Source organism: Cutaneotrichosporon cavernicola, assembly GCF_030864355.1.
Source record: "Cutaneotrichosporon cavernicola HIS019 DNA, chromosome: 5".
In the NCBI taxonomy this organism is placed as follows: Eukaryota; Fungi; Basidiomycota; class Tremellomycetes; order Trichosporonales; family Trichosporonaceae; genus Cutaneotrichosporon; species Cutaneotrichosporon cavernicola.
This window is the reverse complement of record NC_083397.1, coordinates 1,241,919-1,268,337: the sequence shown is the minus strand read 5'-3', so window position 1 is coordinate 1,268,337 and position 26,419 is coordinate 1,241,919. Positions and strand designations below refer to the sequence as shown.

General features: G+C 57.4%; 13 protein-coding genes across 13 annotated transcripts; 9 read left to right on the top strand and 4 right to left on the bottom strand.

The window, feature by feature from the left end:
- Window positions 1–309: 309 nt before the first annotated feature.
- CcaverHIS019_0505040 (uncharacterized protein) lies at window positions 310–2,229 on the top strand (the record flags this gene model as incomplete). The annotated part of the gene is made up of 7 exons (XM_060601670.1): window positions 310–627; window positions 660–748; window positions 862–1,124; window positions 1,156–1,492; window positions 1,526–1,885; window positions 1,923–2,169; window positions 2,203–2,229. 7 exons carry the CDS (start codon window positions 310–312, stop codon window positions 2,227–2,229), a joined length of 1,641 nt encoding a protein of 546 aa, XP_060458141.1.
- A 1,096-nt stretch (window positions 2,230–3,325) lies between these two features.
- Window positions 3,326–4,073, top strand: CcaverHIS019_0505030 (uncharacterized protein; the record flags this gene model as incomplete). Its single annotated transcript, XM_060601669.1, has 2 exons — window positions 3,326–3,394; window positions 3,432–4,073. 2 exons carry the CDS (start codon window positions 3,326–3,328, stop codon window positions 4,071–4,073), a joined length of 711 nt encoding a protein of 236 aa, XP_060458140.1.
- A 563-nt stretch (window positions 4,074–4,636) lies between these two features.
- CcaverHIS019_0505020 (uncharacterized protein) lies at window positions 4,637–5,145 on the top strand (the record flags this gene model as incomplete). Its single annotated transcript, XM_060601668.1, has 2 exons — window positions 4,637–4,696; window positions 4,756–5,145. 2 exons carry the CDS (start codon window positions 4,637–4,639, stop codon window positions 5,143–5,145), a joined length of 450 nt encoding a protein of 149 aa, XP_060458139.1.
- A 426-nt stretch (window positions 5,146–5,571) lies between these two features.
- Window positions 5,572–6,011, top strand: CcaverHIS019_0505010 (uncharacterized protein; the record flags this gene model as incomplete). Its single annotated transcript, XM_060601667.1, has 2 exons — window positions 5,572–5,691; window positions 5,760–6,011. The coding sequence occupies 2 exons, from the start codon at window positions 5,572–5,574 to the stop codon at window positions 6,009–6,011; spliced, it is 372 nt and encodes a 123-aa protein (XP_060458138.1).
- Window positions 6,012–7,786: 1,775 nt separating this feature from the next.
- Window positions 7,787–8,082, top strand: CcaverHIS019_0505000 (uncharacterized protein; the record flags this gene model as incomplete). Its single annotated transcript, XM_060601665.1, has 2 exons — window positions 7,787–7,849; window positions 7,882–8,082. The coding sequence occupies 2 exons, from the start codon at window positions 7,787–7,789 to the stop codon at window positions 8,080–8,082; spliced, it is 264 nt and encodes an 87-aa protein (XP_060458137.1).
- A 1,095-nt stretch (window positions 8,083–9,177) lies between these two features.
- On the top strand, window positions 9,178–9,505 carry CcaverHIS019_0504990 (uncharacterized protein; the record flags this gene model as incomplete). Its single annotated transcript, XM_060601664.1, has 2 exons — window positions 9,178–9,447; window positions 9,500–9,505. The coding sequence occupies 2 exons, from the start codon at window positions 9,178–9,180 to the stop codon at window positions 9,503–9,505; spliced, it is 276 nt and encodes a 91-aa protein (XP_060458136.1).
- A 949-nt stretch (window positions 9,506–10,454) lies between these two features.
- CcaverHIS019_0504980 (uncharacterized protein) lies at window positions 10,455–11,675 on the bottom strand (the record flags this gene model as incomplete). The annotated part of the gene is made up of 4 exons (XM_060601663.1): window positions 10,455–10,491; window positions 10,527–11,282; window positions 11,318–11,483; window positions 11,519–11,675. 4 exons carry the CDS (start codon window positions 11,673–11,675, stop codon window positions 10,455–10,457), a joined length of 1,116 nt encoding a protein of 371 aa, XP_060458135.1.
- An 835-nt stretch (window positions 11,676–12,510) lies between these two features.
- Window positions 12,511–13,112, bottom strand: CcaverHIS019_0504970 (uncharacterized protein; the record flags this gene model as incomplete). The annotated part of the gene is made up of 2 exons (XM_060601662.1): window positions 12,511–12,621; window positions 12,780–13,112. 2 exons carry the CDS (start codon window positions 13,110–13,112, stop codon window positions 12,511–12,513), a joined length of 444 nt encoding a protein of 147 aa, XP_060458134.1.
- A 186-nt stretch (window positions 13,113–13,298) lies between these two features.
- Window positions 13,299–14,173, top strand: RPL10A (uncharacterized protein; the record flags this gene model as incomplete). The annotated part of the gene is made up of 4 exons (XM_060601661.1): window positions 13,299–13,307; window positions 13,400–13,554; window positions 13,618–14,071; window positions 14,111–14,173. The coding sequence occupies 4 exons, from the start codon at window positions 13,299–13,301 to the stop codon at window positions 14,171–14,173; spliced, it is 681 nt and encodes a 226-aa protein (XP_060458133.1).
- Window positions 14,174–15,867: 1,694 nt separating this feature from the next.
- CcaverHIS019_0504950 (uncharacterized protein) lies at window positions 15,868–17,916 on the top strand (the record flags this gene model as incomplete). Its single annotated transcript, XM_060601660.1, has 4 exons — window positions 15,868–15,974; window positions 16,083–16,370; window positions 16,405–17,657; window positions 17,693–17,916. The coding sequence occupies 4 exons, from the start codon at window positions 15,868–15,870 to the stop codon at window positions 17,914–17,916; spliced, it is 1,872 nt and encodes a 623-aa protein (XP_060458132.1).
- Window positions 17,917–19,555: 1,639 nt separating this feature from the next.
- CcaverHIS019_0504940 (uncharacterized protein) lies at window positions 19,556–20,350 on the bottom strand (the record flags this gene model as incomplete). Its single annotated transcript, XM_060601659.1, has 3 exons — window positions 19,556–19,877; window positions 19,925–20,181; window positions 20,258–20,350. 3 exons carry the CDS (start codon window positions 20,348–20,350, stop codon window positions 19,556–19,558), a joined length of 672 nt encoding a protein of 223 aa, XP_060458131.1.
- A 2,464-nt stretch (window positions 20,351–22,814) lies between these two features.
- On the top strand, window positions 22,815–24,511 carry CcaverHIS019_0504930 (uncharacterized protein; the record flags this gene model as incomplete). Its single annotated transcript, XM_060601658.1, has 5 exons — window positions 22,815–22,817; window positions 22,958–23,157; window positions 23,702–23,858; window positions 23,903–24,258; window positions 24,292–24,511. 5 exons carry the CDS (start codon window positions 22,815–22,817, stop codon window positions 24,509–24,511), a joined length of 936 nt encoding a protein of 311 aa, XP_060458130.1.
- A 629-nt stretch (window positions 24,512–25,140) lies between these two features.
- CcaverHIS019_0504920 (uncharacterized protein) lies at window positions 25,141–26,229 on the bottom strand (the record flags this gene model as incomplete). Its single annotated transcript, XM_060601657.1, has 1 exon — window positions 25,141–26,229. The coding sequence occupies one exon, from the start codon at window positions 26,227–26,229 to the stop codon at window positions 25,141–25,143; it is 1,089 nt and encodes a 362-aa protein (XP_060458129.1).
- Between the last annotated feature and the right edge of the window lie 190 nt (window positions 26,230–26,419).

The following is a 26,419-nucleotide window of genomic DNA, read 5'->3' as shown; positions in this document are numbered from 1 at the left end:
TGGCCGCATGATTGGTAGTGGAGCCCACCGCAGTCCACTCCGCGGTGCCTGTCCATGTGGGCAGCATGTCCACCAAGGAGGCCATTCATCGTTTCGGACCTTTTCCTGAGATCATATCGTGTACCTCGTCCATACGCCGTTTATCCGCTCCACTTAGACTGGGCCGTTGCGCCGAGCACAAACCCAGGTGGGCTGCTCGACGCTCATAGCCGATGCGGAGTTCTACAGTCAGCTGACGGGCTATCGCATCTGTGCTGCATACTTAGACAGCGACAGATTGTGTCTGTAGCGATCTTTTCCCACGACGCCATGTCTGACAAAGACTTCAACGAGAAAGTCCACGTTGTGCATTACGAGACGGCGCATAACAGCCACGATGCCGACCACGCACCCGACATTAGGCGGGTTACGTCGCATGGGTCGCGCGGACGGCGTCCGAGTCACGACAAGCTGCCATTCACAGTCTCAGAGAATGAGGTTACGGACCAGGATATCGTAGAGGGCGAGGACTTGATTCGCGCACATGACGAGTTCACCGAAAAAGAGTACAGCCGCGTCATCCGCAAGGTCGACTTTATCATGATGCCCATGCTCATGCTCTTGTACGGCTTGCAATATTCAGACAAGGTGAGTCGGTGGGCTGTCCTGGTTAACATTAGACGAGTCTGTCAAGCGGTGCCGTGTTCGGCCTGCTACAAGACACGAATCTCAGCAAGGCCGAGTTCGCAAACCTCTCCACCATCTTCTAGTAAGTCAAGGTGGGCAACAGTCGACAAAGTCACGTGACCGAGGATTGGTTCAAAGTGGCACTTTGACTGAAAACGAAGCATGCCATCCCTAAAACTCACGGCTAACTCGCAGTGTGGCATATGCGGTTGCGCAGTATCCCATGATGTTTATGCTGCAGCGTTTCCCACTCGGACGCGCGCTCGCCGTCTGCGTCATCATCTGGGGAAGCATGGTCCTCTGCCTCGCCGCCTGTAACAATTACTCTCAGCTTTTAGCTGTTCGTTTCTTCCTCGGCTGGTTTGAGGCCGTCGTCACTCCCGGTTTCGCCATCTTCAGTGCGGCATGGTACCTGCGTAAAGAGCAGTCCCTCCGACAGGGTCTGTATTACTCGATGAGTGGGTTTCTGGACGATTAGCGCTGATGTAGACTCGTTTTTCGCCGTCATTTTCGGCGTGGGGATTTACTACCTCGCAGATAATGCGCAGAGGAAGGGAGGCATCGCGGCGTGGCGTGTCATCAACCTCTTCCTCGGCGGCCTCACTGTCGGCATGGGATTCGTCTTCCTCGCTTTTGGCGGCACACCAGACGAGGTGTGGTGGCTCAGCAAGCGCGAGAAGCGCATGGCTAAAGCTCGTATTGTTTCCAACGCTACTGGCGGAGGCGAGCGCCAACCATGGAAGTGGAAGCAAGTACGCGAGTGCCTACGTGACCCGCAATGGTACTGCGCGCTCCTGTTCAACCTCCTCCCATCCATTCCCAACGGGTAAGTCTGTGATTTACCAAAACCTGACAGAAGCGCCATTTCGACGTTTATGAACCTCATCTTCACAGGTCTTGGGTTCACGCCCCTCGAATCGGTCCTCTTCTCACTGCCAATGTATGGTCTTTGCTTTGTGGGAATGATCATCTCATCCATCATTGTTCGGTACTACGTGTGGATGCGCTTCCCAATCGGAATCTTCTGGCAGTGCACAGTCATTGTCGTCCTCTTCTTCCTCGGATTTGCCGAGGATGCGGACAAGTGGACAAAGTACGGCGTCATGGTTATGGGCGTCTGTTTCTCCATCGGGACATTCATCCTCGCCTGGCCCACTATTTCCGTCAACGTCGCTGGTCGAACCAAAAAGTCTTTCTTTGGCGGATCTTCACTCATCGCGTAAGTCTGGCTTGGCTTCAGAGTCGTTAACGCACAGGTATTGCATCGGCAACATCATCGGGTCGCAGGTCATGCGTCCCGACGATGCACCGCTTTACCGCCGCGGCATGACCATCTGCGGCACAGTCATGATTGTCAACATTGTCAACACGCTTGTGTGGTGGTGGCACTACAAGCGCGAGAACAAGAAACGCAATGCCGAGTTCCTCGCATCAGGCCTTACAGAGGAAGAGCGTGACCACCAGAACTTCCTCGCTGGCGAGCTGGACCTCACTGACATGGAGGTGGGTTGTGGGGAAAGATGCAGCTGATGGCAGAACCGCCACTTCCGCTACCTCGCGTAATCGCTCACTTGACGTAATGACCGGCTGGGCACTTCCGCTACCTCGCGTAATCGCTCACTTGATGTAATGACCGGCGGGGCACGTCCGCTACCTCGCGTAATCGCTCACGTGATGTCATGACCGGCTGGGGGAGGGTTGTAGTAGGCTGGGTTGTATTCAGAAGAATGAATGGCGGTGCTACCTCGCGTCCGCACGTTGGCATGGCTCGTGAAGGGGTTCTTTTATCGCACTATCACTCCGCCTTGATAGGAGGTTGGAATGCTGATTGCTCTTGATGTAATTCCCCCGCGCTCGACGCGGGTTGACCGTGGCAAGAGCTGGACAATATAACTTATCAGCGTGAGACGCCTGTGCGAAACAGAGTGGCACTTGACCAGAATTGGTTGAGGTACGTATCGAGTTCATGAGCCTTCATGAGCAGTACATCCAAACAAACTGTAGATTCCTCCACACCCCAAGATGGAGCATAACGGCCCGAGTATGCCTGTGCCAACTGTCGAGGCTCTGTGCGGTGGGTGAGTTGCCAAAGAGACATAAGCTCCACTGATTGCACCTCTCGGCTCTCCAATAACGGCATCCTTGCCGTCCCACCAGCAACGCCCGCCTCCGGTGAACTAACCGGCTCGTTCTGTTCCTGTCGACCCGGTTTACGTCACCCACGCGTTGAACCCAAAATGAGAGGTCAAGGGCGCGAGAGCGCCGAGGAGGCAAGCAAGAGCAGACCAACGAGGAACGCACCGCAGGCCAGCAGAATACCACCCAGAGTGGGCCAAGGTTTGCCGTCGCGTCGTAAGGTTTGCCGTTGCGCCGTCCTCGTGTACGCCCTCGTGCAAGCAAGGGGGGCGAGGCGGGCCTTGTTTCGACCGGTAAGAGTCGTACTCCAAAGCATATCGCGCCTGTGCTTGTTGTTAGGCATTGTTTCCGACGGAAGTTTGTCGTTACGTGACGCCGGTGCTAATAAATAAGAATAATAAACCGGTGTAACGCGGTGCCACTTCAACCTTGTTCCTATTGACTTTTCTTGATACATAAAAGACACCAGATATCCGCAGCCATCTCAGCCATCTCCATCCGCAGCCCAAACCACACATCTACAATGCGCCACACACTTATCCCCATCATCTTGGCCACAGTGGCGTTTGCCGCGCCTGTCAGTGACAACCCCGTGAGCCCTCCCTAGGCCAAGCCCAAGCTGACTGTAGATGCCGGTACCGGCTCTTGCCGATTCGAAGCCCGAGGTCGTGAATACAGAGTCCAACCCCATTGACTCTGGCTCTGACTCGAATTCATACGCGAACACAGACCCCAACCCCGCCGACTCGAGCTCGAATGACGCAGACCCCGACCTCGCCGACGCCGAGTCCGAGTCCGAGTCCGTCAAGAGAGCCAGCGGCTCGTCCGGATCCAGCAGCTCGTCCAGCGGCTCATCCAGCGGCTCATCCAGCGGCTCATCCAGCGGCTCATCCAGCGGCTCGTCTGGATCTAGCGGCTCGTCTAGCGGCTCGTCTGGCTCGTCTGGCTCTTCTGGCTCCTCTGGCTCGTCTGGCTCCTCTGGCTCGTCTGGCTCCTCCGGCTCGTCTGGCTCCTCCGGCTCCTCCGGCTCAAAAGGATCCAGCGGCTCCAGCGGCTCCAGCGGCTTCAGCGGCTCAAAGGGCTCGTCCGGTGGGAGCAGTGGCACAGGCAACAGGTCCGGGTCTGGCTCCGGGTCTGGTGGCTCTCGGTCAGGTTCAGGTTCTAGCAGCCAGCCCTACAACCCGGGCCACAATTATAACGATGGCGTCGCCACTGCGCCGAATATCATGAGCGCAGCTGCGGCTGTAGCGCTCGTCTATGCTCTTGTATAAAGATTCCGGCACTGTATTCATAGCCTGTACCGGGATTGACATGGAAGCATGTATCGCTAGTTTAAGCATGTTGTGATTACACCGCCGGCCCGATTGCTGGGTGCCAGACGTCCCCAACCAGCCAGACACGATACATAAAATAATACCTTGTTACCAGATCAGAGAGGACTCGGGATAGCTCCAGTTGTAGTTGATGGTAGCAACCAAAGCTTGTTGGCTGGCCGTCCAACATACACACCCCTGCGTGGGAGTTGCCCCCCCGTATCAAAGTACATTCCGTGGCTCGACTGCTGTACCCGCCATGCATTCAGTGAGGGTTAGAGGTGAGAAGTGAGAAGTGAGAGGTGAGAAGTGAGAAAAGAGAAGTGAGAAGTGAGAAGCTGAGACAGGCCTTGGTTCCCTTGAGCTTTGACCTCGGCGATTCTGTCGCCAGGTGCTGCGCGCAGCCTTTTGCCCCCGTGCGACGCCAAAGATCTGCAACCCATGGCCGGACGGGGACACGTCGACCATGACACCTCCATCGTCAACTCTCAACTCGACATCCTCTCACAAACGCGTCGACGATGCGCTTCCTCATTCTCCTTCCTTTCCTCTTCAGAGTGCTTGCCGTTCAAGACCCAGAAGTGCGTCTCCCCCCCACCTTTCCCTTCGCACCCTTCCTTTCACTCAACACTAACCCCAGCCACGTGACAACGTCGACACCATTGTCGTGCCCCAGGACCCCGAGTCTCCCAACAACTTGATCGAGGGCTCCTTCAAAGGCAGCAGCGGAGGTGGAGGTGGCGGCGGTAGAGGCGGCGGCGGTGGCGGTAGAGGCGGCAGCTCGTCCTCTTCCGGTTCCTCTTCCGGTTCCAAAGGCACGTCGTCGGGATGGTCTTCCTCCAGCTCCAACTCGAACAAGGGCGGTAAGGACGCGACCCCAAACACGAACACGGGTGGCGGCTCGCCACCCCCCGCCGGCATCGTTGTCGCCCCAGTCCCAGGTACACACGTCCGTGGTGGCGCATCCGAACTGGGCGCCAACATGCTGGGCGCAGCGTGCGTCGCGGCGGCGGTCATTGCGGCGGTGTAGTGGTCTGTATATGGTATCCTTGCAATGTGTATCCTGGAAAAGAAAGCCGGACATGGCCGACTGGCCGACAAGGTCGTTTGGGCCCGACGTGGGTGTCGAGTGTCGGGCAATCGGACGATGGAGCGGCGGGGTCAAACAAACAACGCAATCTGTGACCCTGTGGTCTAATGGTAGTCTAATCAGATAACCAAACCCACCCAATCCCCACTTGCCCTGGCTGGGTGGCGCAACCAACATTTTTACCCATGATCCAATCGTCAACATGGGCCCGTGTTGGGCATCTCTGGGTGTCATGTTATGGCGCTGGGACCGGCTTGTTCACTTCCTTCATCTTTCTGTTTAATCACCATCCCCGTCAACGTTGTTGACACATAACACAACGACTCTCACACCCTCGTTTCCTCCCCGTTCCACCTCCGCTCCACAATGCGCGCAGCCCTCCTCCTCATACCAGCAGTAGCAGTCGCGGCGTTCACCCCGATAGTCATCGACATTGAATTTGACACGCTCGCCATCCCAGATTTCGACCACTCGGCCATCGCGACAGTGAGTCTAGCAGGCGGCCCATCACTCCCTCTCCTGGGTCACAAGGTCTGAACTAGAACTAACCCCAGCCTGTGGTCGCCGTGACTCCATTCCCGGCCGCATCATCCCCCGCCCTTCGAGAAGAGGACGAGTTGGAGATCGACTGGTCGGGAGAGGGCGATACATTCGACCCCGTCGCCTACCTCGACGCGCAGGAGGCTGCTGGAACCTCAACCTCAACCCCACATGCCGGGTTGAGGGGGTACGCGTACGGCCCAGCTCGGTTAGCACCGGAAGGGGTACTGTCGGCAGCTGCTGGGGCTGTGATGGACATGTTCTAGCTGGATGCTGAACGGTATGCCTGCATACAAGACCTTGTCACTCCCCATCCCTCCCACCAGCGTCCCAGTCTATGCCCAACACCTTTCACAGTGCAAGGCAGATAAATCTGCGACCAAATAGAATAGAGTTAACGCCTAATGACGCCACTGTATGTACAGTATTACCATTGTGACCGAGGTCGGATCATTTCACAAGTTTTGTCAAGCACGTCAACACCACTAACGCGAGACACGCTCCTACTCTTCGCGTCCTCGCGTACTTTGGTACTTTGGCAGGAGACTGTTGGCTGAGGATGATTGCTTACACAGGTGCCTGCTGCATCGGCCGACGCCCACGACCAGACTGCGTACTTCAGGCACGGTTGTTTGCTCTGCACGGATTTCCCTGCAACCCATTTCCCAGAGATAACCACCTTGAGCATCTTCCTTGTCCTACGAGGCCAGGCAGTGTAAATGAATGGGTATCCGGTGAGGGCCGGCTCTGTCTATCCTGTGTCTCGTACAAATGGGTACTGGTCAATGATCCCGTCATGGAGCCTAGAAATCTCAAGGCCGTCAGTTCGAATCTCAAGGGAGTCTACAAAAATCTACCCCGGAAGTAAATCAGATTGTCCTAAACAACTGCAGTCTGTGGATTCGTTTTGGGAATCGACGACTGGGGCTTGACGTACAAGTTGCCGGCTGTGACCCCGTGTTACGGCTTAGTATATTAACCCACACCGCCTCATTCTTCCTGCCCGCATTGATAGGAGTGAGATTGTTTGTCACCGCCTGCTGTGCGCCGTTGCTGGTCGGACGAGGTCATGTGATTGTGTCGGGCCGGACTCCCTAACCGGGTACCTGTTGGATAAGACGGTGAACCCTAGCTGGAGCAGCCAATCGAGGTAGGCAAGTCGGCATGTCGGCAAGTCGGCAAGGGACCGTCGCGTCGTGAGCTCAGCCATTCTTCCTTGGTTACTGTTCCCGCAACCAGGGGACGTTTTGAGTTGGACGCCAAGACGCGGGGTGGAAGAGGCGGTGTGTGATGCGCCGATCGAGGTGTTCGCCGATCGAGGTGTTATTCTCCGTCAAGCTCATCTTGAGTGACATGTGACTGTCGTGGTGGTCACAGACGAGGGATCCTCTGGCAAGGCCGAGACGGCAAGATGGCCAGCTGACATGCGGCCACGTTAGCCTGGAGATTAGACCATTGGAGTTGCACTGCTTCCCAAGGCTCCAGTCTCCAGTCTCCAGTCTCCAGTCTCCAGTCTCCAGTCTCGAGCTACAGTCATGAGTGACAAACATCGCGTCTTCAATGAACGTTGTTTTGGATTCAAGGTATACTATTCCCACACTTGATAGGGTATGTGGCTGGCCTTGACGGCAAACAAGCATCCCAGGTCCCTGCGTAACGTTGAGGGCTTATTGTCACTTGGCACTGCTTTTACAATCCTTTGGAATCCGTTGGCAGTTTATCTCGGCGTCTGAAACGCGGGTATCGTTAAACTTAAAGGGCAAAACGCGAAAAGGTTCCTCATTACTCGAGGTAGGGATATATCGTTTCACAGGATGTGGACCTCATGCTTGTCTTGCTTTCCGTCGGATGGACGCAGGGGTCCGCGCCGCGACTTTCAAGGTTCCAGGCGAGTCGTCTCCAAGGTTGAGTAGATGCCTAGTCACGCGTCAGCGACGAGTGGCCAGATGCCAGTCGTGAAAGGGATATAAGACGCCGAGTCGCGTCTATCCCACTTCCACTTCCAACTCCAACTCCAACCCCAACTCCAACTCTTGCAACAATGCGCGCAGCCCTCCTCATCCTCGCCGCCACGGCCGCCTTTGCGACTCCCAACCCCGTCGAGGTGAGTTACGTCTCTTCTCCAGCTCACACCAGCGCCGCGACCCCGCCCCATCAGACGTGACCCAGAACTTCAAGGGCGGTAGTGGTGGTGGTGGTGGTGGTGGCAGCTCGGGAAGCAGCGACTCCGGCGGCGGCGGTGTCTCCGTCCACGTTCCCGGGGGCAGTGGCGCTGGTGCGCTAGCCCCGGCCGTCGGCGCCGCGGCTGTGGTCGCGGCCGTTGTTGCCATGGTCTAAATACATCTCCGCCGTGCCGTCGTTGCCATGGTCGGAATAGTGGATGTAGATGCCAATAGCAGTCAGATGCACGCCAAAAGGGTATCTGTCTCCGTCCACGGAGGTCAGGTAACGCGCTGGTTGAGATTCAATCGCGGTCGTTGCGGCAAACCTCGTGTCCGCAGGCCAATGGGGTTCAAAGATGCAAGGTCATACTCGTCATTCTGTCCGAATGTACCCTAGCCCTGCGGGTGTACAAGCTGTTGGATAGCCTCGAAGGCCCGCCGAAGCAAAGGAAGCCAGTGAGGTGTATCAGCCGGGCCGACATGCGTCCACAATACAATAGACCCTGGCGGCCACGAGAGCGACGACAGGAATCACTGGGCACGAGATGGTGAGCGGCGCTGTGGCCCCGCCGTGTCGGTGCTGTTGGTCGTTGGAGGGACCAGACGAGATGGCCGTGGTCGAGTTGAGTGGGAAAAGATGCGCTCGACGGTGCTCAGCCGCTGTGCTCAGGATGTGCTTAGACAAAGTCGTGACTTGGGTGGTTGGTGGTGATGCGCTGATACGTTAGAGGACAAGAGTGGACACCTCAAACATCAGCCTAACAACTGCTTCAGGAGCCGTCGAACGCGTCGCAACCCTGGTCCACTACGTTTGTGAGGATAGTTTGGCCACGCTGTTGTGGTGTTGTTGTATTGTTGTGACCCTGTCTTTTCAAAAGCACGCCGCTCCCAAGCCACCTGAGCTTATCTCTATCTCAGGTCCGAGCACGGCCTGTCACCAGATTAGTGCACTAATCTGCTAATTCGTTGGGTCTAGTAAGACTTGGTAGCCTACAGTGTACTGATACATGATTTGGGTGCGCTTATTCCGACATGTAGCGTATGGTCAACTGTGAGCCATGCATGAGGCTGGGAGCTGTGGTCGTTTAGCAGGATGAGCCTACAGTAGGTATTCCCCAAATCTCCTGTGGTGCAATTCAAGCAAGCCAAGGGGTCAACAGGGACAACATCTATCAATCAATTGATACAAATAACCGATCCTGAGAACTCGTCGACTCCAGCACTCGAACAGACTACTGCAACCCCTCCGACCTGTTCTCAACGTCACACCATGCGCGTCTTGTCATTCCTCTTCGTTGCCGCGTCCGCCGCCGCCGCCGCCGCCGCCGTCCCCATTCCCGACACGACGTGCTCGCCCGTACGCGTTCTCCTCGACTCGGCCGCCGCCGTCTTCGGACTACAGCACAGCCTCTGCGTCCCACCACAGGAGGAACACCACGCGTACCAGGACCCGGGGTATTATCCCGACGGTGTCGATCTCGACGAGCTCAACTTTGGCGACTTTGAGCCCCTCCCAGACTTCCATGAGTATGCGCAGATTGTGAGTATACTATCCTCCACTTTTCCCCACATCCCCCCCGCTCTGACTCTAGGTTTAGCGTCGCTGCGACGTAGAGTGAGGCAGCCAAATACGAGACGGGGCGCAGGACGCTGAGGATTGTATAGTGACACGGATTGAGGATACTGTATAGGCTATGGCATCGGTGTACCAGTACGCCCCTCAGAGCTGCGTCGATGGGCCGCAGGCTCTCGTACTGACGTGTCAGCAGATGGGCCAGTCTCGGACTTGTAGCGCCGTGCTCCTGAACCTCCTGGGAGGTGGGCGACGCCGCTCCCCCAAATTCTGTTTCTGTGACATGCAGTTGCCGCCATGTCGTTGGCGACTCTTGGAGCAACAGCTCTCTCGCTCTCTCGCTCTCTCGGCAACTTGGCATCCTTTTTCTCATGTCCTCATCTCGCCCCGTGGTCTGTGAACTCGCACCACTGAGGCCGGCTGCACTACAATGACCACAAGTTTCGATTCTCGGCGTTGGCGCATTGGACATGAGGACTGTTTTCATCTCAGGCCCCAACCGCTGGGGTCGTTGCCGTCTGGCGCGCAAGCATCGACAAGGATCAACTTGCCACAGACTCGAAAAAGCTGCCCCCACTCAGAATCGAACTGAGGGCTAGAGATTATGAGACTCACGTGTTACCATTACACCATAGGGGCTGACAAGTTGTGACAGTCGCCATCTTTGCGCGGGTCACGTGATGGTTCTTGTGGCCTCGAGGCAGCTGCGAGCAAGTGAGTGCCTTGGGGTCGCCAAGGTTGCAAGAGATAACACCTGGCTCACCAGGATGAGTGTGGCGTCGCGGGGGACGCATCCTCGACTGATTGCGGTCCGTCACTGGATGCTCCATTTTGTCGAAATTCAGAGTCAGTAGGAATGATAAGTCTGTGGACAAGCAAGCTCAGTGTACTACTCAACGCACTGCTCAACGCACTGCCAACATCATCTCACATTCAAGATCTAACTGCCATCTTTCCATGTCTAGATTCTATGTCTAGAGGCGGGCTGCAGCGCCCTTGTACTCTGGGTAGCTAATCGTCAGCTCCTTTCTCCAGATCTCACTCACTCGACGTAACCCTTTGCGCCGCGAGTGTAGAACGTCGACCGGTCGTAGTTGTTAAGCTCCCATCCCTGGGCGATACGCTCCGGCAAGTCGGGGTTAGAGATAAAGTATCGACCGAAAGCAATCAGGTCGCCATACTTGTCGGCGGTCTCGACAGCCCCGGCTGGTTTGTAAGCGCCAGCCGAGATGAACGGGATGTGGGCTTTGTTAGCGAGCTCGCGGATGGGTTGCAGGTCGTCCGTCTCGATAATCATGTTGGCTGGCAAGTCGGCCGTACCGTACGTCCGCGGGGTCACGGCGTGGATGTATGCGAGGTGGGGCTGGGCAGCGATAATCGCCTTGGTCCAGGGAATGAACGTGTCGAGGGGAACAGTCTCGCGCATTCCCTGCACGATACCGAAGGGCGACATGCGGATTCCAACCCGCTCGGGACCAATAGCTTCACACACCCCATTCAACACGCGGAGGGGGAAGAGGAGCCGGTTCTCAATGCTCCCACCGTACTTGTCGGTACGCTTGTTGGTGATGGACTGCAAAAACTGGTCGACAATGTATCCGTTTGCACCGTGGATCTCCACACCATCAAAACCGGCCTTGATGGCGTTCTTGGCTCCGTTGGCGTAGTGCGCGACCCAGCGGTCGATCTCGGCCTCACCCATCGGCGTGACCTTGACAGGCACTGGCTTCTTGGGGTTGGCGACATAGGGGTCGCCCGAAGGACCATACACAGTTGGCACGAGGGCTGGGTTGGCAACGCGCCTTTTGTCTCAGTTCAACCCTCGTATCTCACTCACCCAAGAGCCCACAGCTGGGCAAAGATGATGCCACCCTTGGCGTGCACTGCGTCCGTCACACGGCGCCACTGCGCAATTTGAGCTTCGGACCAGATACCAGGCACGCCGGCCATACCGCCTGCCTCGGCGGCAATGAACACGCCCTCAGAGACGAGGAGACCGCCCTCTGAGTGTTAGCTTGTTGCAGTATCTAAAGCTTACCAGACGCGCGCTGGGCATAGTACTCGATCGCGAGGTCGGGCGGGACGGCTGTCTTGAGGTCGGAGCGCATGCGGGTCAACGGCGCAAGCACCACGCGATGCTTGAGTTCCGCGGCGCCGAGCTGGATCGGCGCAAAGAGCTGAGACGAGCTGACCATGGTGATAGAGGTGTGCGACGTGTACAACGGAGATGCAGAATCAAAGTCGTGCAGATATATATGTTGGTAAACATTTCCGGCATGGAATTAACCGTAACCGGCTAGCACGGCGCCATATTACCAAGCATGACAATATCAGAGACAATTCGGGCCTACTCCTGCAACTGCGTTCGAATCTAATCGCGCGAAGTATATCCGCTAAAAGTCGCTTAGCATCAGCGGAAACAACCCGTAACGGGCTCTGTACATGGACCATTATCGAGGCCGGCTTCGCTTACGCTCAAGTCTTACGTCAGTGAGAGCTGTCGGCGTTGAAGCTCTCACGAGACAACGACGGGCTCTGGGCTGTGGGGATTCCAAGCCAGGCGGGAAATCTGGCCCAAGCATGTTCTCAGCGGCCTGCAACATCTTAATTCCACGCATGTCTGGACCCCTTTGAACATCAAGACGCGCCGCCGTCTCATCTGTCAGGCCCTAGCCTAGCTTCGCTCGTTCACCTGACACGACTGCAACGAATGTGACGTGCTCGGCACCGTGGACGACCGCAAGGCGCTCGGCGCTGATGAGCGACCAGAGTAGCTGCTCGATTCCATTAATTGGACTGCTGCTCCATCACGGTCATGGTCGCAATGTCCACGCGTATTCGAGAGGTCATTTCAGTGCGAGTCGTAGAACCCCATGGGTTGCCAGCTGCCGGCGCATCGCTGAACAGTCAGAAGACGAAATCAACCACTTGTCTGTCAACGGCAGCTTGACCGTCAGCCTCCCCTCGTGCCAGTGGAGAGTGTACATGCTATGCTACGGGCCGATGCTGCGCTACCTTCTATGCCTTGGTCTAGCTCTGCTGGTTAGAGTCAAGCGACCGCCGCAGCTCGTGCAGCTTCTCGAACATCTCGTTGCGCAGCGCGCGGCCCTGGTGCGTGAAGTGCTTCGACGGGCGGGACAGCTGGAAGGTGGAGGGGAGGGAGCCATCGAAACGAGTTGCAATTCAAGTTGTGAAACCGATGGAGATGGAAACAAACAACAACGGCGGAAGAAACAGATATTGAACAGCATCAGCATAACGCCCTCTCACAAACATATCCGCGCTCGCCGGGCACTCACAAGCATGCCCTCAAGACCACCGGCTTTGAGCACCTCCCTCGACTGTTGCCTGGTCATCTTGATCTTGTTGAGGCGGGGGTACAGGTCGCGCGTAGCCACCTTGGCAGCGGGGTCGGCCTCGAGCGTCTGGCGCGCGGCCATGACACGGTTCATCGCGCCCGCGACAACACCGACAGGCCAGGTGAATCGTGCCGTGTTCGGCTTCCAGTTGCGGCGGGTCTTCTTGAGAGAGAACGGGACATTGTTACCCGCGCGCACTCCGGGAATGGGAAGGATGGGTGGGTTCGAGACCTTTCCGAGCGCGATGCGCGTGTATCCGCGGGCGACGGACATTGTGGTTGCTAGTGGGTATCTTTATGCAGTGACTTGGACTTGGGAGTGAACATGCATCTCGAAATCGCCCGGAAAGTGGAGGTGCCACGACTTCGGAGATTACGGCGTTACAGTTGGATCAGCGAAATCCACCAAAATTGATGTCGGACCTGAGTGTTCCTCATCCTTCAAACCAACCCAAAAACGATGAGCAAGGTGAGCGCGATGGCGGGCGCGCGCAACGAGTCGACGACAGCGATGCGTAGCCTTGCAATGTGTACCGCAAGAGCTCCCACTAACGCCCGCAGCTCCAGGCTTCTAGCGTGCGTTCGTCCATCAAGGTCCTCCTCAAGGAGTCCTCGCTCGAGGGCCAGCGTGAGGGCCTCGGCAAGAAGCGTAACTTCGTCGAGACCATCGAGCTCCAGATTGGCCTCAAGAACTACGACCCCCAGCGTGACAAGCGGTTAGTATCTATGCGCGCGTGGCGCGGAGACACGACGACGACAACTGGGTGCTGATCAAACAGTTTCTCGGGCACTGTCAAGCTTCCCAACGTCCCCCGCCCCCGCATGCAGCTCTGCATTCTCGCCGACGCCATGGACGTCGACCGTGCTAAGCAGCTCGACGAGGAGCTCGCGTTCATGACCGTTGAGGACCTCAAGAAGCTCAACAAGAACAAGAAGCTCGTCAAGAAGCTCGCCCAGAAGTACGACGCCTTCCTCGCTTCGGAGGCCCTCATCAAGCAGATCCCCCGTCTCCTCGGTCCCGGTCTCTCCAAGGCGGGCAAGTTCCCTACCCCCGTTTCGCACTCCGAGGACCTCGCCCGCAAGGTTGTCGAGGTCAAGAGCACCATCAAGTTCCAGCTTAAGAAGGTGCTCTGCCTCGGTGTCGCTGTCGGCCACGTCGACATGGAGGAGGACCAGATCATGCAGAACACTATGCTTTCGATCAACTTCCTCATCTCGCTTCTTAAGAAGCAGGTTAGTACCCCTCTGCTTAAACCTGGCTGACTGTTTCAGTGGCAGAACGTCGGCTCGCTCCACCTCAAGTCGACCATGGGCAAGCCCCAGCGCCTCTACTAAGCTTGTTGCTTACTAGGTTTGACGTCTTTAATCATGCGAATCCGACGCGGCAGAGCAGAGCGCACCAGCAACTGGAGCTGTCGCACGCTTATACCCAAGTCTCGTCTGACCCCTTAACTGGGATATCGGGGACCGAGGGGAGCTGGAACCTTTGCTCTGTCGCTAGGATTAGTATGTGATGAGGCTTTAGATATCTGACCATGCAGAGCTTGTACTACGCACCCACACACGTTGCGCATTGCCGTTTGCTGACTGATTATGGTGTCATGGAGGCTGTTGTGAAACGTAGCGTTATGGTCAGTGATGAGTGATGACGCGTAGAGAGGTTGACTCGATTTGGCGTGCTCGTCGACGGATCCGATGCGCTCATGTTCCGTCCGTTAAGTGCTGTCTGCTATACAGTTAGTGTCCGTAGATCCGTTTGCCGGCATTGGAGGATGCCTCTGATATGCATTTACCTCTGTTGGTGGTCGTGGTCCCAGACCCAGACACAGACCCCGGTGGGCAGGCCAGGGGCTTACGAGGCACAGGCCTGGAAGCCGCGTCAGTCTGTGGTCTCATGACTTGGTAATTTAAGCCTCCCTTCATTCATCGTCATCTTGACCCCTCCATTAAGGCCTGATTATTAAGCTTCCAGATTACAGCGACTCAATGTCGAGTTGATTTGTCCTTTAGTGTACTCTAGTTTCTATGAGGTATCTCGGGCCGCTTTTGGGGGTGTAGGCTGAGGTGCAAGGCCTAGCTGCTTGGTAGTTTACAGAGATCGGTCGAGCGGGGACCATGTTGAGACCGTCTTGTTACCATGTGCCGGAAACCGGGTGAGTCAACCCGACTCATGCGGAATATAAGTCCGGCTCAAGACAGATAATGGAGCCGATAATGTCTGAAGCCGCAATTGCTGCAGACCGCAGAATACTTCATTCCCACCACGTATTCCCCCCCCCTTCCCCCCATCTCTCAACTGCTTCTCTTCACGTTTGACCAAGCGCCCGCGCCCGCGGCCGTCGACGCACAGCTCGCCTCTCATCTTACATTTCTGGTGATCTACGAAACGCAGGCCCGTGCACGCTGGTGACGGCGCACAGGTCACTTCGCCAAGCAACGCCCAAACTGCCCAAACTGCCCAAACTGGGCTCAACTGCCTTGTCTTCCCCGCAAGACCCACTACCTTCCCTATTACCTGGCCCCGCGCCCACCTCTCAGTCTCGAACCCAACAGAAACGTCAATGCATCTCACGGCATCTCCGTGTCTTTGCTCTATTCATTCTCGACAGTCTTTGAATCCTCAGACTCAGTTCCCAGTCTGAGAGAGACATCCAAGTTGTCCTCGTTCTGTTCATCAAATGTCTTTCTGGCCTGGCAGACGTCGCGCCGCCTCGGCTAGTCAACAGTCGAGCCAACAGTCGGCTTCCTCGATAGAGCAACCACGCCGCACCTCTGGCTTTGGCACATCTTCCTCTCCCGCAGCCAACAATCGCCGCCCCTCCAATCCGCTCGAACAGCTACGCGGCCGGGTGCGTGGAAACTCGTCTACGTCTTTGAGTGGGAGCAATGGCAGACCATCTCTGTCTAACAACCACACGAGATCAGCACCGGCTACCCATCTCCATTCCCATACTGAGGAGTCGGTTAGATCCAATACACCGCCACCATACGCCTACCATTCACTTGATCGCTCCCCGTTGCCCAACCCTATGGCTCTGGACGACCGTCCGCGCGTGCCACCACCCATCTACCTGCGTACCTCAAGCGTACAACCACAGAGCAAGGCGGGGTCTCTCTCGATCCACGTGCCAGGATGGTGAGTGGTGGAGTTGCCAAATGGAGACGCGGACGCGGACGCGGCCCATGATCAAAGTCGCGGCCCATCGCTTCCGGTCGGATCCCTTGGCACCATTGCTAACGGCAGGGGAATTGCGCTAGTTCGGCCGCCTAGACAGTATGACCTACATCCCCTCGAGGTTGGAGGATCGTCGCGAGAACCGCCGGCAGAGGACACGGTGTTGACAGGCACGCTCGAGGTTGTCATGAAGGAGAGAAGACGTGTGCGTACCATTAGCATTGGCGTGCAGAGCGTGTGTCGCATAAATATGCTCGGGTCACGGGGATGGGAGGAGGACGGCATCTTTGAGCGCGGCGTCGAGATTCTCGGTGGCGACCTCGAAGACGGTATCTGGCTCGAGAAGGGGAGCCAAAGGTGGGTAGTACATGTGATGTGGAGCTTACACTAGCTTCTCCTTCTCGATCTTGCTACCCGCCACACTGGCGACGCACGACTACCACGCCTTCGGGCGCGTGTCGTATATCCTCACTGCGCGGGTGGAAGGGATGCCAGCGACTGGGCGTCTCAACCAGATGTTCAAGAGCAGGGAGATGATCGTACAGGGCGATGTTCCCTTCCTCTCTGACTTCAACATGGTCATCGCGCGCTCCGACAAGGTTGCCTGCGAACAAGCGTTGTCGTTTGGGAAAGGCATTGCACCATCTATGAGCCGGACTTCGTCACGGGACCGATCAGACTCAATATCCAGCCTGGCCGCACAGGGCCTCGGCCTCGACCCCGAGGCCTCTCACGGGTCTGATGTGGCGATTGCGTTCGGCGACGATGCGACAACAACGTCGACACCATTGCGTGGGTTATATCACCGTCGCCGGAGTTCCAGCGTGCTCGACTCGCCATTCAACGGGACAGTCTTGTCGCCTGGCAGCCAACCCTTGGCACTCCGCCGCGACACCGACGACCAAGGTTCGATACGCTCACGAAGCAGCAGCGTGGACCTGACAGCGATGAAGAGCGAGAAGGCCGAGAAGGCCGGGTGGATGATTGGCGACATTTGCGGTATCCGGGCGTTCAAGGTTCACGCGAACCCCGCGCCGACCGGCGGCGCGTACCAGCTCGATATACGGAAGGAAGGCTACGTCGAGGGGCTGGGATTATGGCGCTTCAGCGTGACATCGGACGCGTTTAGCATCGCCAGCGTCATGATGATAAACCTGACGATACCCGCTCCGTCGCCCCAGTGCTCAATCTTCTTTGTGCGCCTCATCCTGTCACAAAGCTACGTCCTCTATTCACCGCGCACGCCCAACGATGCACCCACCAAGGCCGAGGCGCCAAAGAACCACGTCCTGTACCAGGTTGGCCGGCCTCACCGACACGGTGAGGCGGTGCTGGACCACAGCGTCGAGGCGCTGTGGCGCGGCCCGGAGGCGGGCGGTAAGCCAGGGCCGGCCGGATGGCGCACGCGTGCAGTAGCGCGCTTGCCGAACCACGAGAAGATCAGACCGTCAACGAGCCCGGGCACGATCACGCCGATCCGCGTCTCGCACGAGTTCCTCCTGCGTGTGTTCTACTCGATCGAGGATGAGACCGTCACTGGCAAACCCATCAAGGGACCAGGCGAGGTGCGCATGTGCCAGGTGCGCCTGCCCTTGACCGTGCCATCATGTTTATGCTCAACCGCGACACTCAACCTTCCAACATGTGAGTTTCCTACTATTGAACAAGGCTGACAACAGACGAGTGCGCACGCGAGGCGAACAAGGGCGAGAAGGACCTGGACCCGACGAAAATGTGCCAGTGTGGCACCTCGTTTGCGGAACTGAGCGCGGCCGCGTTGCGGCGGCCCGAGGCCGAACGGCCGGACGACTGGCCGTCTGGTAACGACCAAACCGCGCCCCCCGCAAACGCCAAGCTGCATGAAGCGTCGCGCGAGGCGCCAGGTGGTAGGGGCTCCAGCTGAGGGGTTCCGGATGAGTAGGAGAATGGTGGCAACCGTTCGTGAGAACATGGCTGTTGGCGCGAGAATCGATACTAGATCCAACTGTAAATGTACAACGCATGCATACATCACTACGTGGGGTTGGCAGTGTACACTTGTGCTAGACGTGGCTAGTTTTCTTCTTGCTCGCCACCCCTGTTTCTCAAATGATAAAGTGCCACATTTCTAATGACCTGGGTCAACTGATGTCCTTGAGTGTATTGCTCCACAACCGTCCACAGTCCACCGTCCACTCTACACGCCACATGACCAACTACCTACCTCGTCCAATCTCCAATCGTCATGGTGGTGGTCTCTCCCGCCTAGCCCTTGTCTTGGAATACAACCCTTGCCGTATATGTTTCGTGAGAGGCCACTGCATGTCATGACAGACCATGGATATTTTGGAGCGAGGAAAAAAACTAGGGGCAGAACAATTTTGGGGTCACCTTGGAATATATCTGAACTACCCTCACTCCAATTATAAATCGGTTGAATCGTATAACGGTCAGTACACAAGATTCTGACTTTCCATCAGTTCTTGTAGCCTGGGTTCGACTCCCAGTTCGACCTGTTGACGCGTGTGCGTTCCCTTTTTGTCCTTGCCCGCTCTCTTTTACGTTCCGTTTTTTATCTTATGCCCGCTCTCTTTTACGTTTCGCTTTTTGTGTTGTGCCCGCTCTCTTTTACGTTTCACCAGTGTGGCGAGACGAGAAAGGCAGGCGCGTGGTCCCCGTTCAAGATATCAGGAGACGAGAGGGAGATGTGCGTGGCGTGGCGTGGGTGTAAATCGTCCCTGGAAGATGTGAATCGGGAGATTGGGGGGCGTAATCTGATCCATGGTCAGATCCTTAGCATACGATCTGGCTTAAGGTCTTTGCGATCGCATGCCGCGTGCGACTTGTCATGCAGCGCGATCTACAGAGAGGAGAAGCGGAGAAGAGGAGAAGAGGAGAGCAGGAGAGGAGGAGAAGAGAAGAGATCGACGTAGGAACGGCCCTGGTGTTTCGTTTGTTCTGGAGTAACGGATGAAACTTGAACCTCACAAATCACAAATCACAAGCTACATCTTGGTTTGGGCAGAACGGTGACACGAGGGTCCAATCACGTCGACAGAGCCTGGTCCCGACAGGGCCATACACCCATGCGGCTCCATCATATCACGGCACACGCGGCGCAAGCAAAAATCCGTCACACATGTCACGCTCAAAAAAATCCACGGGTTACGAAAAAAAAAATGAGGACACGTCGCAAAGTCGCGCTGCGCGCCGAAATCAGGGCAGGGGCGCCGATCGACAACCGACTGACTGCGGAAAAGTGCACCGCCTCACTGAAATCATACACCGTCAAACACAAAGACCAGCTTGCAAGCCACAAATGTGCCCACATCGCACACCGGTACAGATGCACAAAACATGATGCAATCAGCAGGGGAAGCAGAACCCAAGTCATAGATCAGTCTCAGCTCAGAGCACACATCAACGTGGACGTGTACATGGAATGAGTTTGGCGCCCTGTAGGACGCCATCAAGTGCGGGTGGGGTGTAAGAAATACGAGTGTGGTGGTGTAAGGAATGTCTCTAGTAGGGCCTAGCTAATGTTAAGTGCTGCAAAAAGTCGCTTAGAGGAAGGCGGCGAGGAAGAGGGCAGCAGCACCGACGAGGCCAGTCGAAGCAACGATGCGACCAGCCGACGATTGGGACGCAGGAGCCGCGCCACCCGAGGCCGAGGCCGAGGCGGAGCCAGAGGGCTTCGCGGCGCCGGAGGCGCCGCCAGCGGCCGACGAGCCAGCGGGGGCGGCAGCCGACGAAGCGCCAGCGCTAGCGGGCTTGGTGGCGGCACCAGCGGCGGGCGAGCTGGCAGAGTCGGCAGCAGCAGACGACCCAGCAGGAGCAGCCGAGCCGGAACCAGCGGCGGGACCAACCGAGTCCGAGCCCGACGAGCTGCGCGTCAGCACAAGTTGAGGGGGGAAAGGTGTACAAATACTCACACAGAAGCGCCCTCGAGGCACTTGGTGTCCGAGCCGGCGCGGACGTCAACGGCCTGGGCGTAGTTCACGTCACCGTTCGAGTCCTTGACCTGCATCGAGATCGAGGTACCGGCGGGGAGGTCAACGACCCAGGTGAGCTCGGTGCCCGACTGCTGTCCCCAGTCCTTGAGAGGAGCAGCACCGGCCTGGCCACCGGGAAGGGCCGAGACGAAGTAGGGCGGGACACCGCCAGTCCAGCTGATCTTGGAGGGCTGGCACTGTGAAATGTCAGCAACGCTGTGCTGTACCGCAGTGCTGAGGGTTGCCATCTCGGGCATCGCATTCGCTACTTACGGTGACGAGGGCGGTGGGGGTGTTGATCTTGGGACCCTCCTGGGCAAGGACGCCGAGGGCGAGAACGGTAGCAGCGAAGATGGCCGACTTCATTGTGAAAGAGTGTTAGGGTTGGGTGGAGTCGTGTGGGGAGGAGGGAAGACAAGGAGGTGCTGGTGAGGAAGAAAGAAGAGCGATGGTGAGATGCTAAGAACGAGAAGAGACACGTACCAGTTATACCTGCTCGAGACTGGGCTGGTGGACCAAGGAAGGTCGGGTTCTTGGTGGACCTGTGGGCCTGTGGTGGAAAGGAGGACAGGGGGGGTACAGGAGAGACAGGGAGGCGTTGAGAGGCCTGAAGAAGGGGCGCAACGATGCAAAGGGTGCCTAGCATTACCAGGGGTCCTCATGGTGGTCTGAGCCTCAGATGGGTGCTCAGATGGGTGGGGCAATTGGGCCATTATGCAATTGGATGAACCCATTAACAAGGATCCAAGCTATCCAAGGATCCCAAGGATTCACAGGATCCAAGGCTCAACCCAACCGAGATGGGAACGAAAAAGGGATCACTAGTCTCACAGTGTGCGTAAACTAAGAGCAAAGTCCATCTATCTCAGGGATAATTAAGGAGTAGGAGGGATAAGCAAAGGGGTCCTTGAGTAATGCAGCGCATCTGTCTCTCCGATCTCATCCATCGTCCAAGCACATGCTGCCAAGCTAACCATTCCCTCCCTATTCTTCCGCAACCTCGCAATCTGAGCAGCACTATGCCGCCCACTATAGACACAGACGCGCCCTAACGACGCAACGCGCGCCAACACACGTCCATTCACTTCTAGGCACTTGAGAGAGCTCTAGAATCGGCCACCAGCTGCGAGATACGAGATGCGAGATGCGAGATGCGAGATGCGAGACGTGAGACGTAGGGCTGTTCTCCGATGCTACAACTGGCCCTAAGGTTGAATAAGCTCGGTCCTAGGGCCTGGGGCAGACCCATTGTTCGGCCTGGACCATGGACCACTTCCAGGCAACCATCTAGAGTTGTTCATACTGTTCATGCTGTTCATCAATCAACAGACCACAGGGCTGCTCTGCAAGTCTCGTCGGTCCGCGCCGGCTTGCAGCCCGGTAACCTCATCCCTTCCCCCCGTGCCCTGCCGGGTCTCTCGCCTGCCCACCCATAGAAACCGCACATGCCACCCACGGACCGCGCGCCCTCCAATATCGATCCAGACAGGATCCGATGTGCATTACGTTCCTAGTCCCAGATGCCGCAGTTTTGGCCATCCACAGCCGCGGATCAGATCAGTTTCAACCAGCCAGCGTCAGCTATCATCTAATGACGGTTCACGGAGCCATCAAAGCCGGGGTGGGTCAGGTCAGGATCAGCGCAATTCAACTCTCGGCCGCGTCAATTGAGGATACGCGCCACGCGTTTTGTGTGCCTCAGTTTCCCATTGGTTCCGCTGTCCGATCATTGGCGCAGTGACAATGGCGCTGAATTGAAACACGCTTGACGTGCTCGTCACGCAGCCCATAGAAGGGATAGAAGGGTAGTGGCGCATCGCATACCAAGTAAGTTGTTGCATGCACCAATTGAACCCAATCCGACCTCTTGGTGACGCTCACACGACGCGTCCCGCGACCCGCCTCGAGGGCGACGAGGTCTGAGAGACGAGACTCGCCCAGTATCGGCACACACCTCGCCCTTACCAACTGCGTGATGAGGGCACATCTGCCAAGGGCATCCGACCATCACACTCCCACACGTCCGTCCCGTCGTACGTCTTAATATCAGCGCCAGATGGCTTCGCACAGACCCATCTTCCGCGGCGCCGCTGCGCCCAATGCGGGGACAGACCATTCCTCGCACCTCATTGTACAGTTGGCATTAGTTTTGCGGTTGTGCCCAAATATCTAGTACCTATATACCTCAAATAATTGTGGATTAGCCCCAGATTCCAGGGTCACGGAGTGAACAAGCTTGCTCCTTGGTCCAAAGTGGTGCGAGCGGCAATCGCCCCACCCCACCCCTCCCCACCCCACCCCACCCCCATCACACCACACGACGGCATCAATATGATAGTGTTCATGTGGTGGTGTCGTCATGGTTCCATCGCGCCTGCGTCGCGTCTCGCCAGTTTTCTGGGGCGTCAAACTGCTCCAGAGTCTCTGCGGTTCAGTTCCAACATGCCTCGGCGTCTCGAGCCTCGAGAGCTCAAGAGGCGGCGCAACCCCCCAGAGGAACAGACCACAGGTGCGTCAATCTCCGTAATCAACTGGTCCGCGATGGACTATGCAGGTCACAATGCACCCATCTCCGCTTTGCTGTGCACTAAAAAGGTGGCCATGGCCATGACCATCCAGCGCCACTGACGTGACTGACGCGACAGGCAGGAGCACGGACCTGTCCCACTACCGTTGTGGCTAGGAAGCGTCAGGAGAAACCCGCGTAAAATGGGCTCAGATAATGGTCCACGTGCGAGCAATGCAACCTGGAATTGTTTGGTGGCGAGCATGAAGGCCTGTGCACTATTGATTCTTGCTTTGAGCACACTCCACTCGACCACTGAACAAAATGGTGAGCACACTCCACCTCATGGGCGCGAGCGGTGCTTGAATCCCCGCTCCAGCCTCCTCCTTGATCACTTGAACCTCATCGTCTGATCATCCCTTCCCCATGCTCGTCTTGTCGTGATTGCGACATCGTTAACTTAAAAGGACCATCCCTCTGATCCGCGCGAGCCTTGGGTTCCTCAATCCCCTCCCCCTCCCGCCGCAGACGACCGCTACGCTGAGCGACCCCCTCCCCCTGCACACGACACTGAAATGGCCGACTCTCGTCGCGACGACGAGCGGGATGACCGCTACCGCGCTGAGCCGCCCCGTCGCGACGACCGCGCGCCTCCCTCTTTCAACCGGTGAGTGTGTTTGTGGGGCAAGGGGGCAAGGGCGCAAATGTTGTGAGGGTGCAAGGGTGTGAGAATGATCTGCCTCGATCGACCGCAGTTGTGTGCTGAATGCCTCGCATTGCTGGTGTACTGCCAAGGCGGGCGTTACCCGTATTTGCTGCTGCGGACACACAGCGAGCGATGCACGAGCCTCACACCTCCGTCGGCGTCTGAGTGCAGCTGAGTGATGCGATGGTTCAGCGTCGCGTGGTAGCCAAGACGTGGCCGGAACCCCACACACGACGGGCACAGGTGGCGAGCATCCTTGCCCCTCCGCTCCTCGGCGCTTCCTACCTTCCTTACCTCCTCCCAACCCCCATCCATTTCCCATTCACATTCATCATACATCATCCATCCAACCCAAGAGCGCAATGACATTCAACGGCTCATACGGCGACGTCCGCATGACTCCTGAGCCGGACAGACTCCGCGCTCGTACCCCATCCCCACAGCGACGAGACCCACGCTTCTCGCGTCGCGATATCTATTATGGTTCTCCTCTAACCCGTCGCAGTGGCCCTCCCCCTCGCCCCGCCAACGCTCCCCACCCTGACGCCAACAACGTCCTCGGCGTGTTTGGTCTCTCTATCCGCACCCGCGAGCGCGACCTCGAGGACGAGTTTATGCGCTACGGCGATGTCGAGAAGGTGACCATTGTTTACGACCAGCGTGTAAGTTAGACATCAATTGAAGGAAGGTGTCAGCTGACCACTAGACTGACCGCTCGCGTGGCTTCGGCTTCATCACCATGCGCTCGACCGAGGACGCTACCCGCGCCATCGAGAAGCTGAATGGCATCGAGCTGCATGGCCGCAACATTCGTGTCGACTACTCGGCCACCACCAAGCCCCACGCACCCACGCCCGGAGAGTACCGTGGCGAGAAGCGTCCTCTGGATGACCGCTGGGGTGGCGGTGGTGGTGGTGGTGGCCGCGACCGTGGCGGGTGGGGCCGTGGAGGTGACCGCTACGGCGACCGCTGGGGTCCGGGACCCGACCGCTACGGCGACGACCGCCGCGGCGGTCACCGTGACCGTCCGTACGATCGGCCCTTTGGCCGCGACCGCGACCGGTAAGCCAACCTTTCTCCAATCGCTGACAACAGTGACGGACCTTACGGCCGTGGTCGTGACCGTGACCGTGACGATGACCCCTACGGTGGCCGTGCGCGCCGTGACGACGACCGTGACCGCGCTCCCTTTGGTGGCGAGGACCGCGACCGCGAGCGTCGTCGTTCGCCGAGCCCTCGTCGCCGTTACTCGGCGTCGCCAGACCGTCGGGCTCCTCCTCCTCCAGCGGACGACACCGCCCCGATCCGCTACTAATTTCGACACGTGCTTCAAGGCAAGAGACCAGGTAGTGGCTTAGAGCGATCGGTCCGTTGTGCAAAAACCCCTCTTACTCATCGCAAGATGCAAGGCTCGTCGGGAAGCAATGCTCTGCTGGATGGGATGAAGACCCATGAATCCTTTTCCTTCCCTCAATGATGTTCAACGCTTCAATGCAACTTCAATACCAGTAGCGAGAGGGCAACAACAATGTGCAATCTGTGCAGCTGCAATCAGCTGTCCGAGCGTCTAGCGTCTCAGCAATGGCCTATTTGTGGCACATGTGTTGAAGCGATCTAATACGGCAGCGAGACGCCGCATCTGTGCGAAGGCACGGTGCGATCAGTGCCGTGCCCGAGCGTGAAAAGCATCTCTGTGCGGGACCCCACGAGCACAGGTGAGTCTTGCTGTGCGAGAGGAATGCCAGGAAGGAGAGGGTGCGGTGTGGAGTAGGCAGTTTGAGACCCACAGACGTAGCACAGGCTCTGAGCGTGGGAATGTGCTCCAAGTGCGCGCACAAGACGCTCCCCAGCAAGTGGGAATCAGTGACAGCCAGGGTGAGTCATCTTGATCTTGTCCTGATACGACCAATGCATGCCAATGCCCAATGAGCGTCGTCCCGCAACTTATGATACGCGCTCGCCGTCGAAGAAGGGCAGGAGGCCAGTCTCGGGATGGCAGTTGATGTACTCAAACGTCTGGCCTTCGGGAAGGACAAACACTTCGTGCCACGTCCGCAACTGGTTTCTCCCGCCGTAGTGCTTGTACCTGGCAACAGCAGCGCCGAAGATGGCAGCGTGCGTGCGGTGTCGCTCAGCCCATACCTCCATATCCCCCAGTGAGGCGAAGTACGCCGTAGCATGGGCTTCAGGCTTCTCCACTCCTTCCTCATTGGTGACAGTAAGCCACCGAAGAGAAAGACATCCGCTTTCAGGAGTGGTAGCGAGGAAGTCCATCCCCTTCTCGAGCGGTGGTTTGAGTTTACGTCCATAATCGGCGAGCTGTTCCTCATCCATAAATTGCCAAGTATGCGCCGACCGAATAACCGCCACATTATGGGGCAGAGTAACCCGCCACCGACCGTGCGTACCGCTCTTGACATGTCTATCCGGCTTGGGCGCATCAAGGAGATCCTCCGCCGCTGCGGGAAGACGGTCCCGCATCGCTCCATAGTACCCGCAGTAGGGCGTTGGATAGAGTTCGGTGCGCGCATCCCGCATAAGGCCGCCAGGATAGTCGAGCCAGTAAATCGTCTCGGCGCGTTCGGAGGGGACATGCACCACTTCACGGTATACCCCCTCACTCCTGTCTGCAGCAGTATTCCACCATTCCTCATGGGACGCGGACCAGCGGGCATAAGATTCGGGATTCCGCCAGTACGCAACCACGACGTGGTGGTGATACCTCGCAGCGTCTGTGTATCGCGCGTGGTCGACGATACAGGGTGCGTCTGCGGACGGGGCGGAAGAGGGGGAGGACGAGGAGCCGAGCGCGATCCTTGCCCACCTCATGAACTCGCCATCAAGGTGCTCGGCGTCGAGAGCTTGGACCCCGAACGTAGCTACCACCAGCTCATCGGGAAGAACCGCCGACCACCGCTGCACGGCGGGAACGAAGCCCTCGGGTTTACGAGGTTGGATCTTGGCGTCTTGGGGACGGTAAACCAATTGAGGAGGATCGACGCGGGGATTGACGATTGGGAGTGGTGGACGCATCGTCGAAGAGAGGCGAACGACTCGAGGGAAGGCTGTGAGTTTGAAGCGAGAGCGAGATAGCATGGGAGTGATGAGAGTTTCGGGCCCGTGAAGGCGGACTGGAGTTGAGTTGGGTAGAGATTGAGCTTTGACAGTTGAAACGGGGCTGGTGCTGAACCGGTTAGTCCCACCGGATTTGCCAGATTGTACC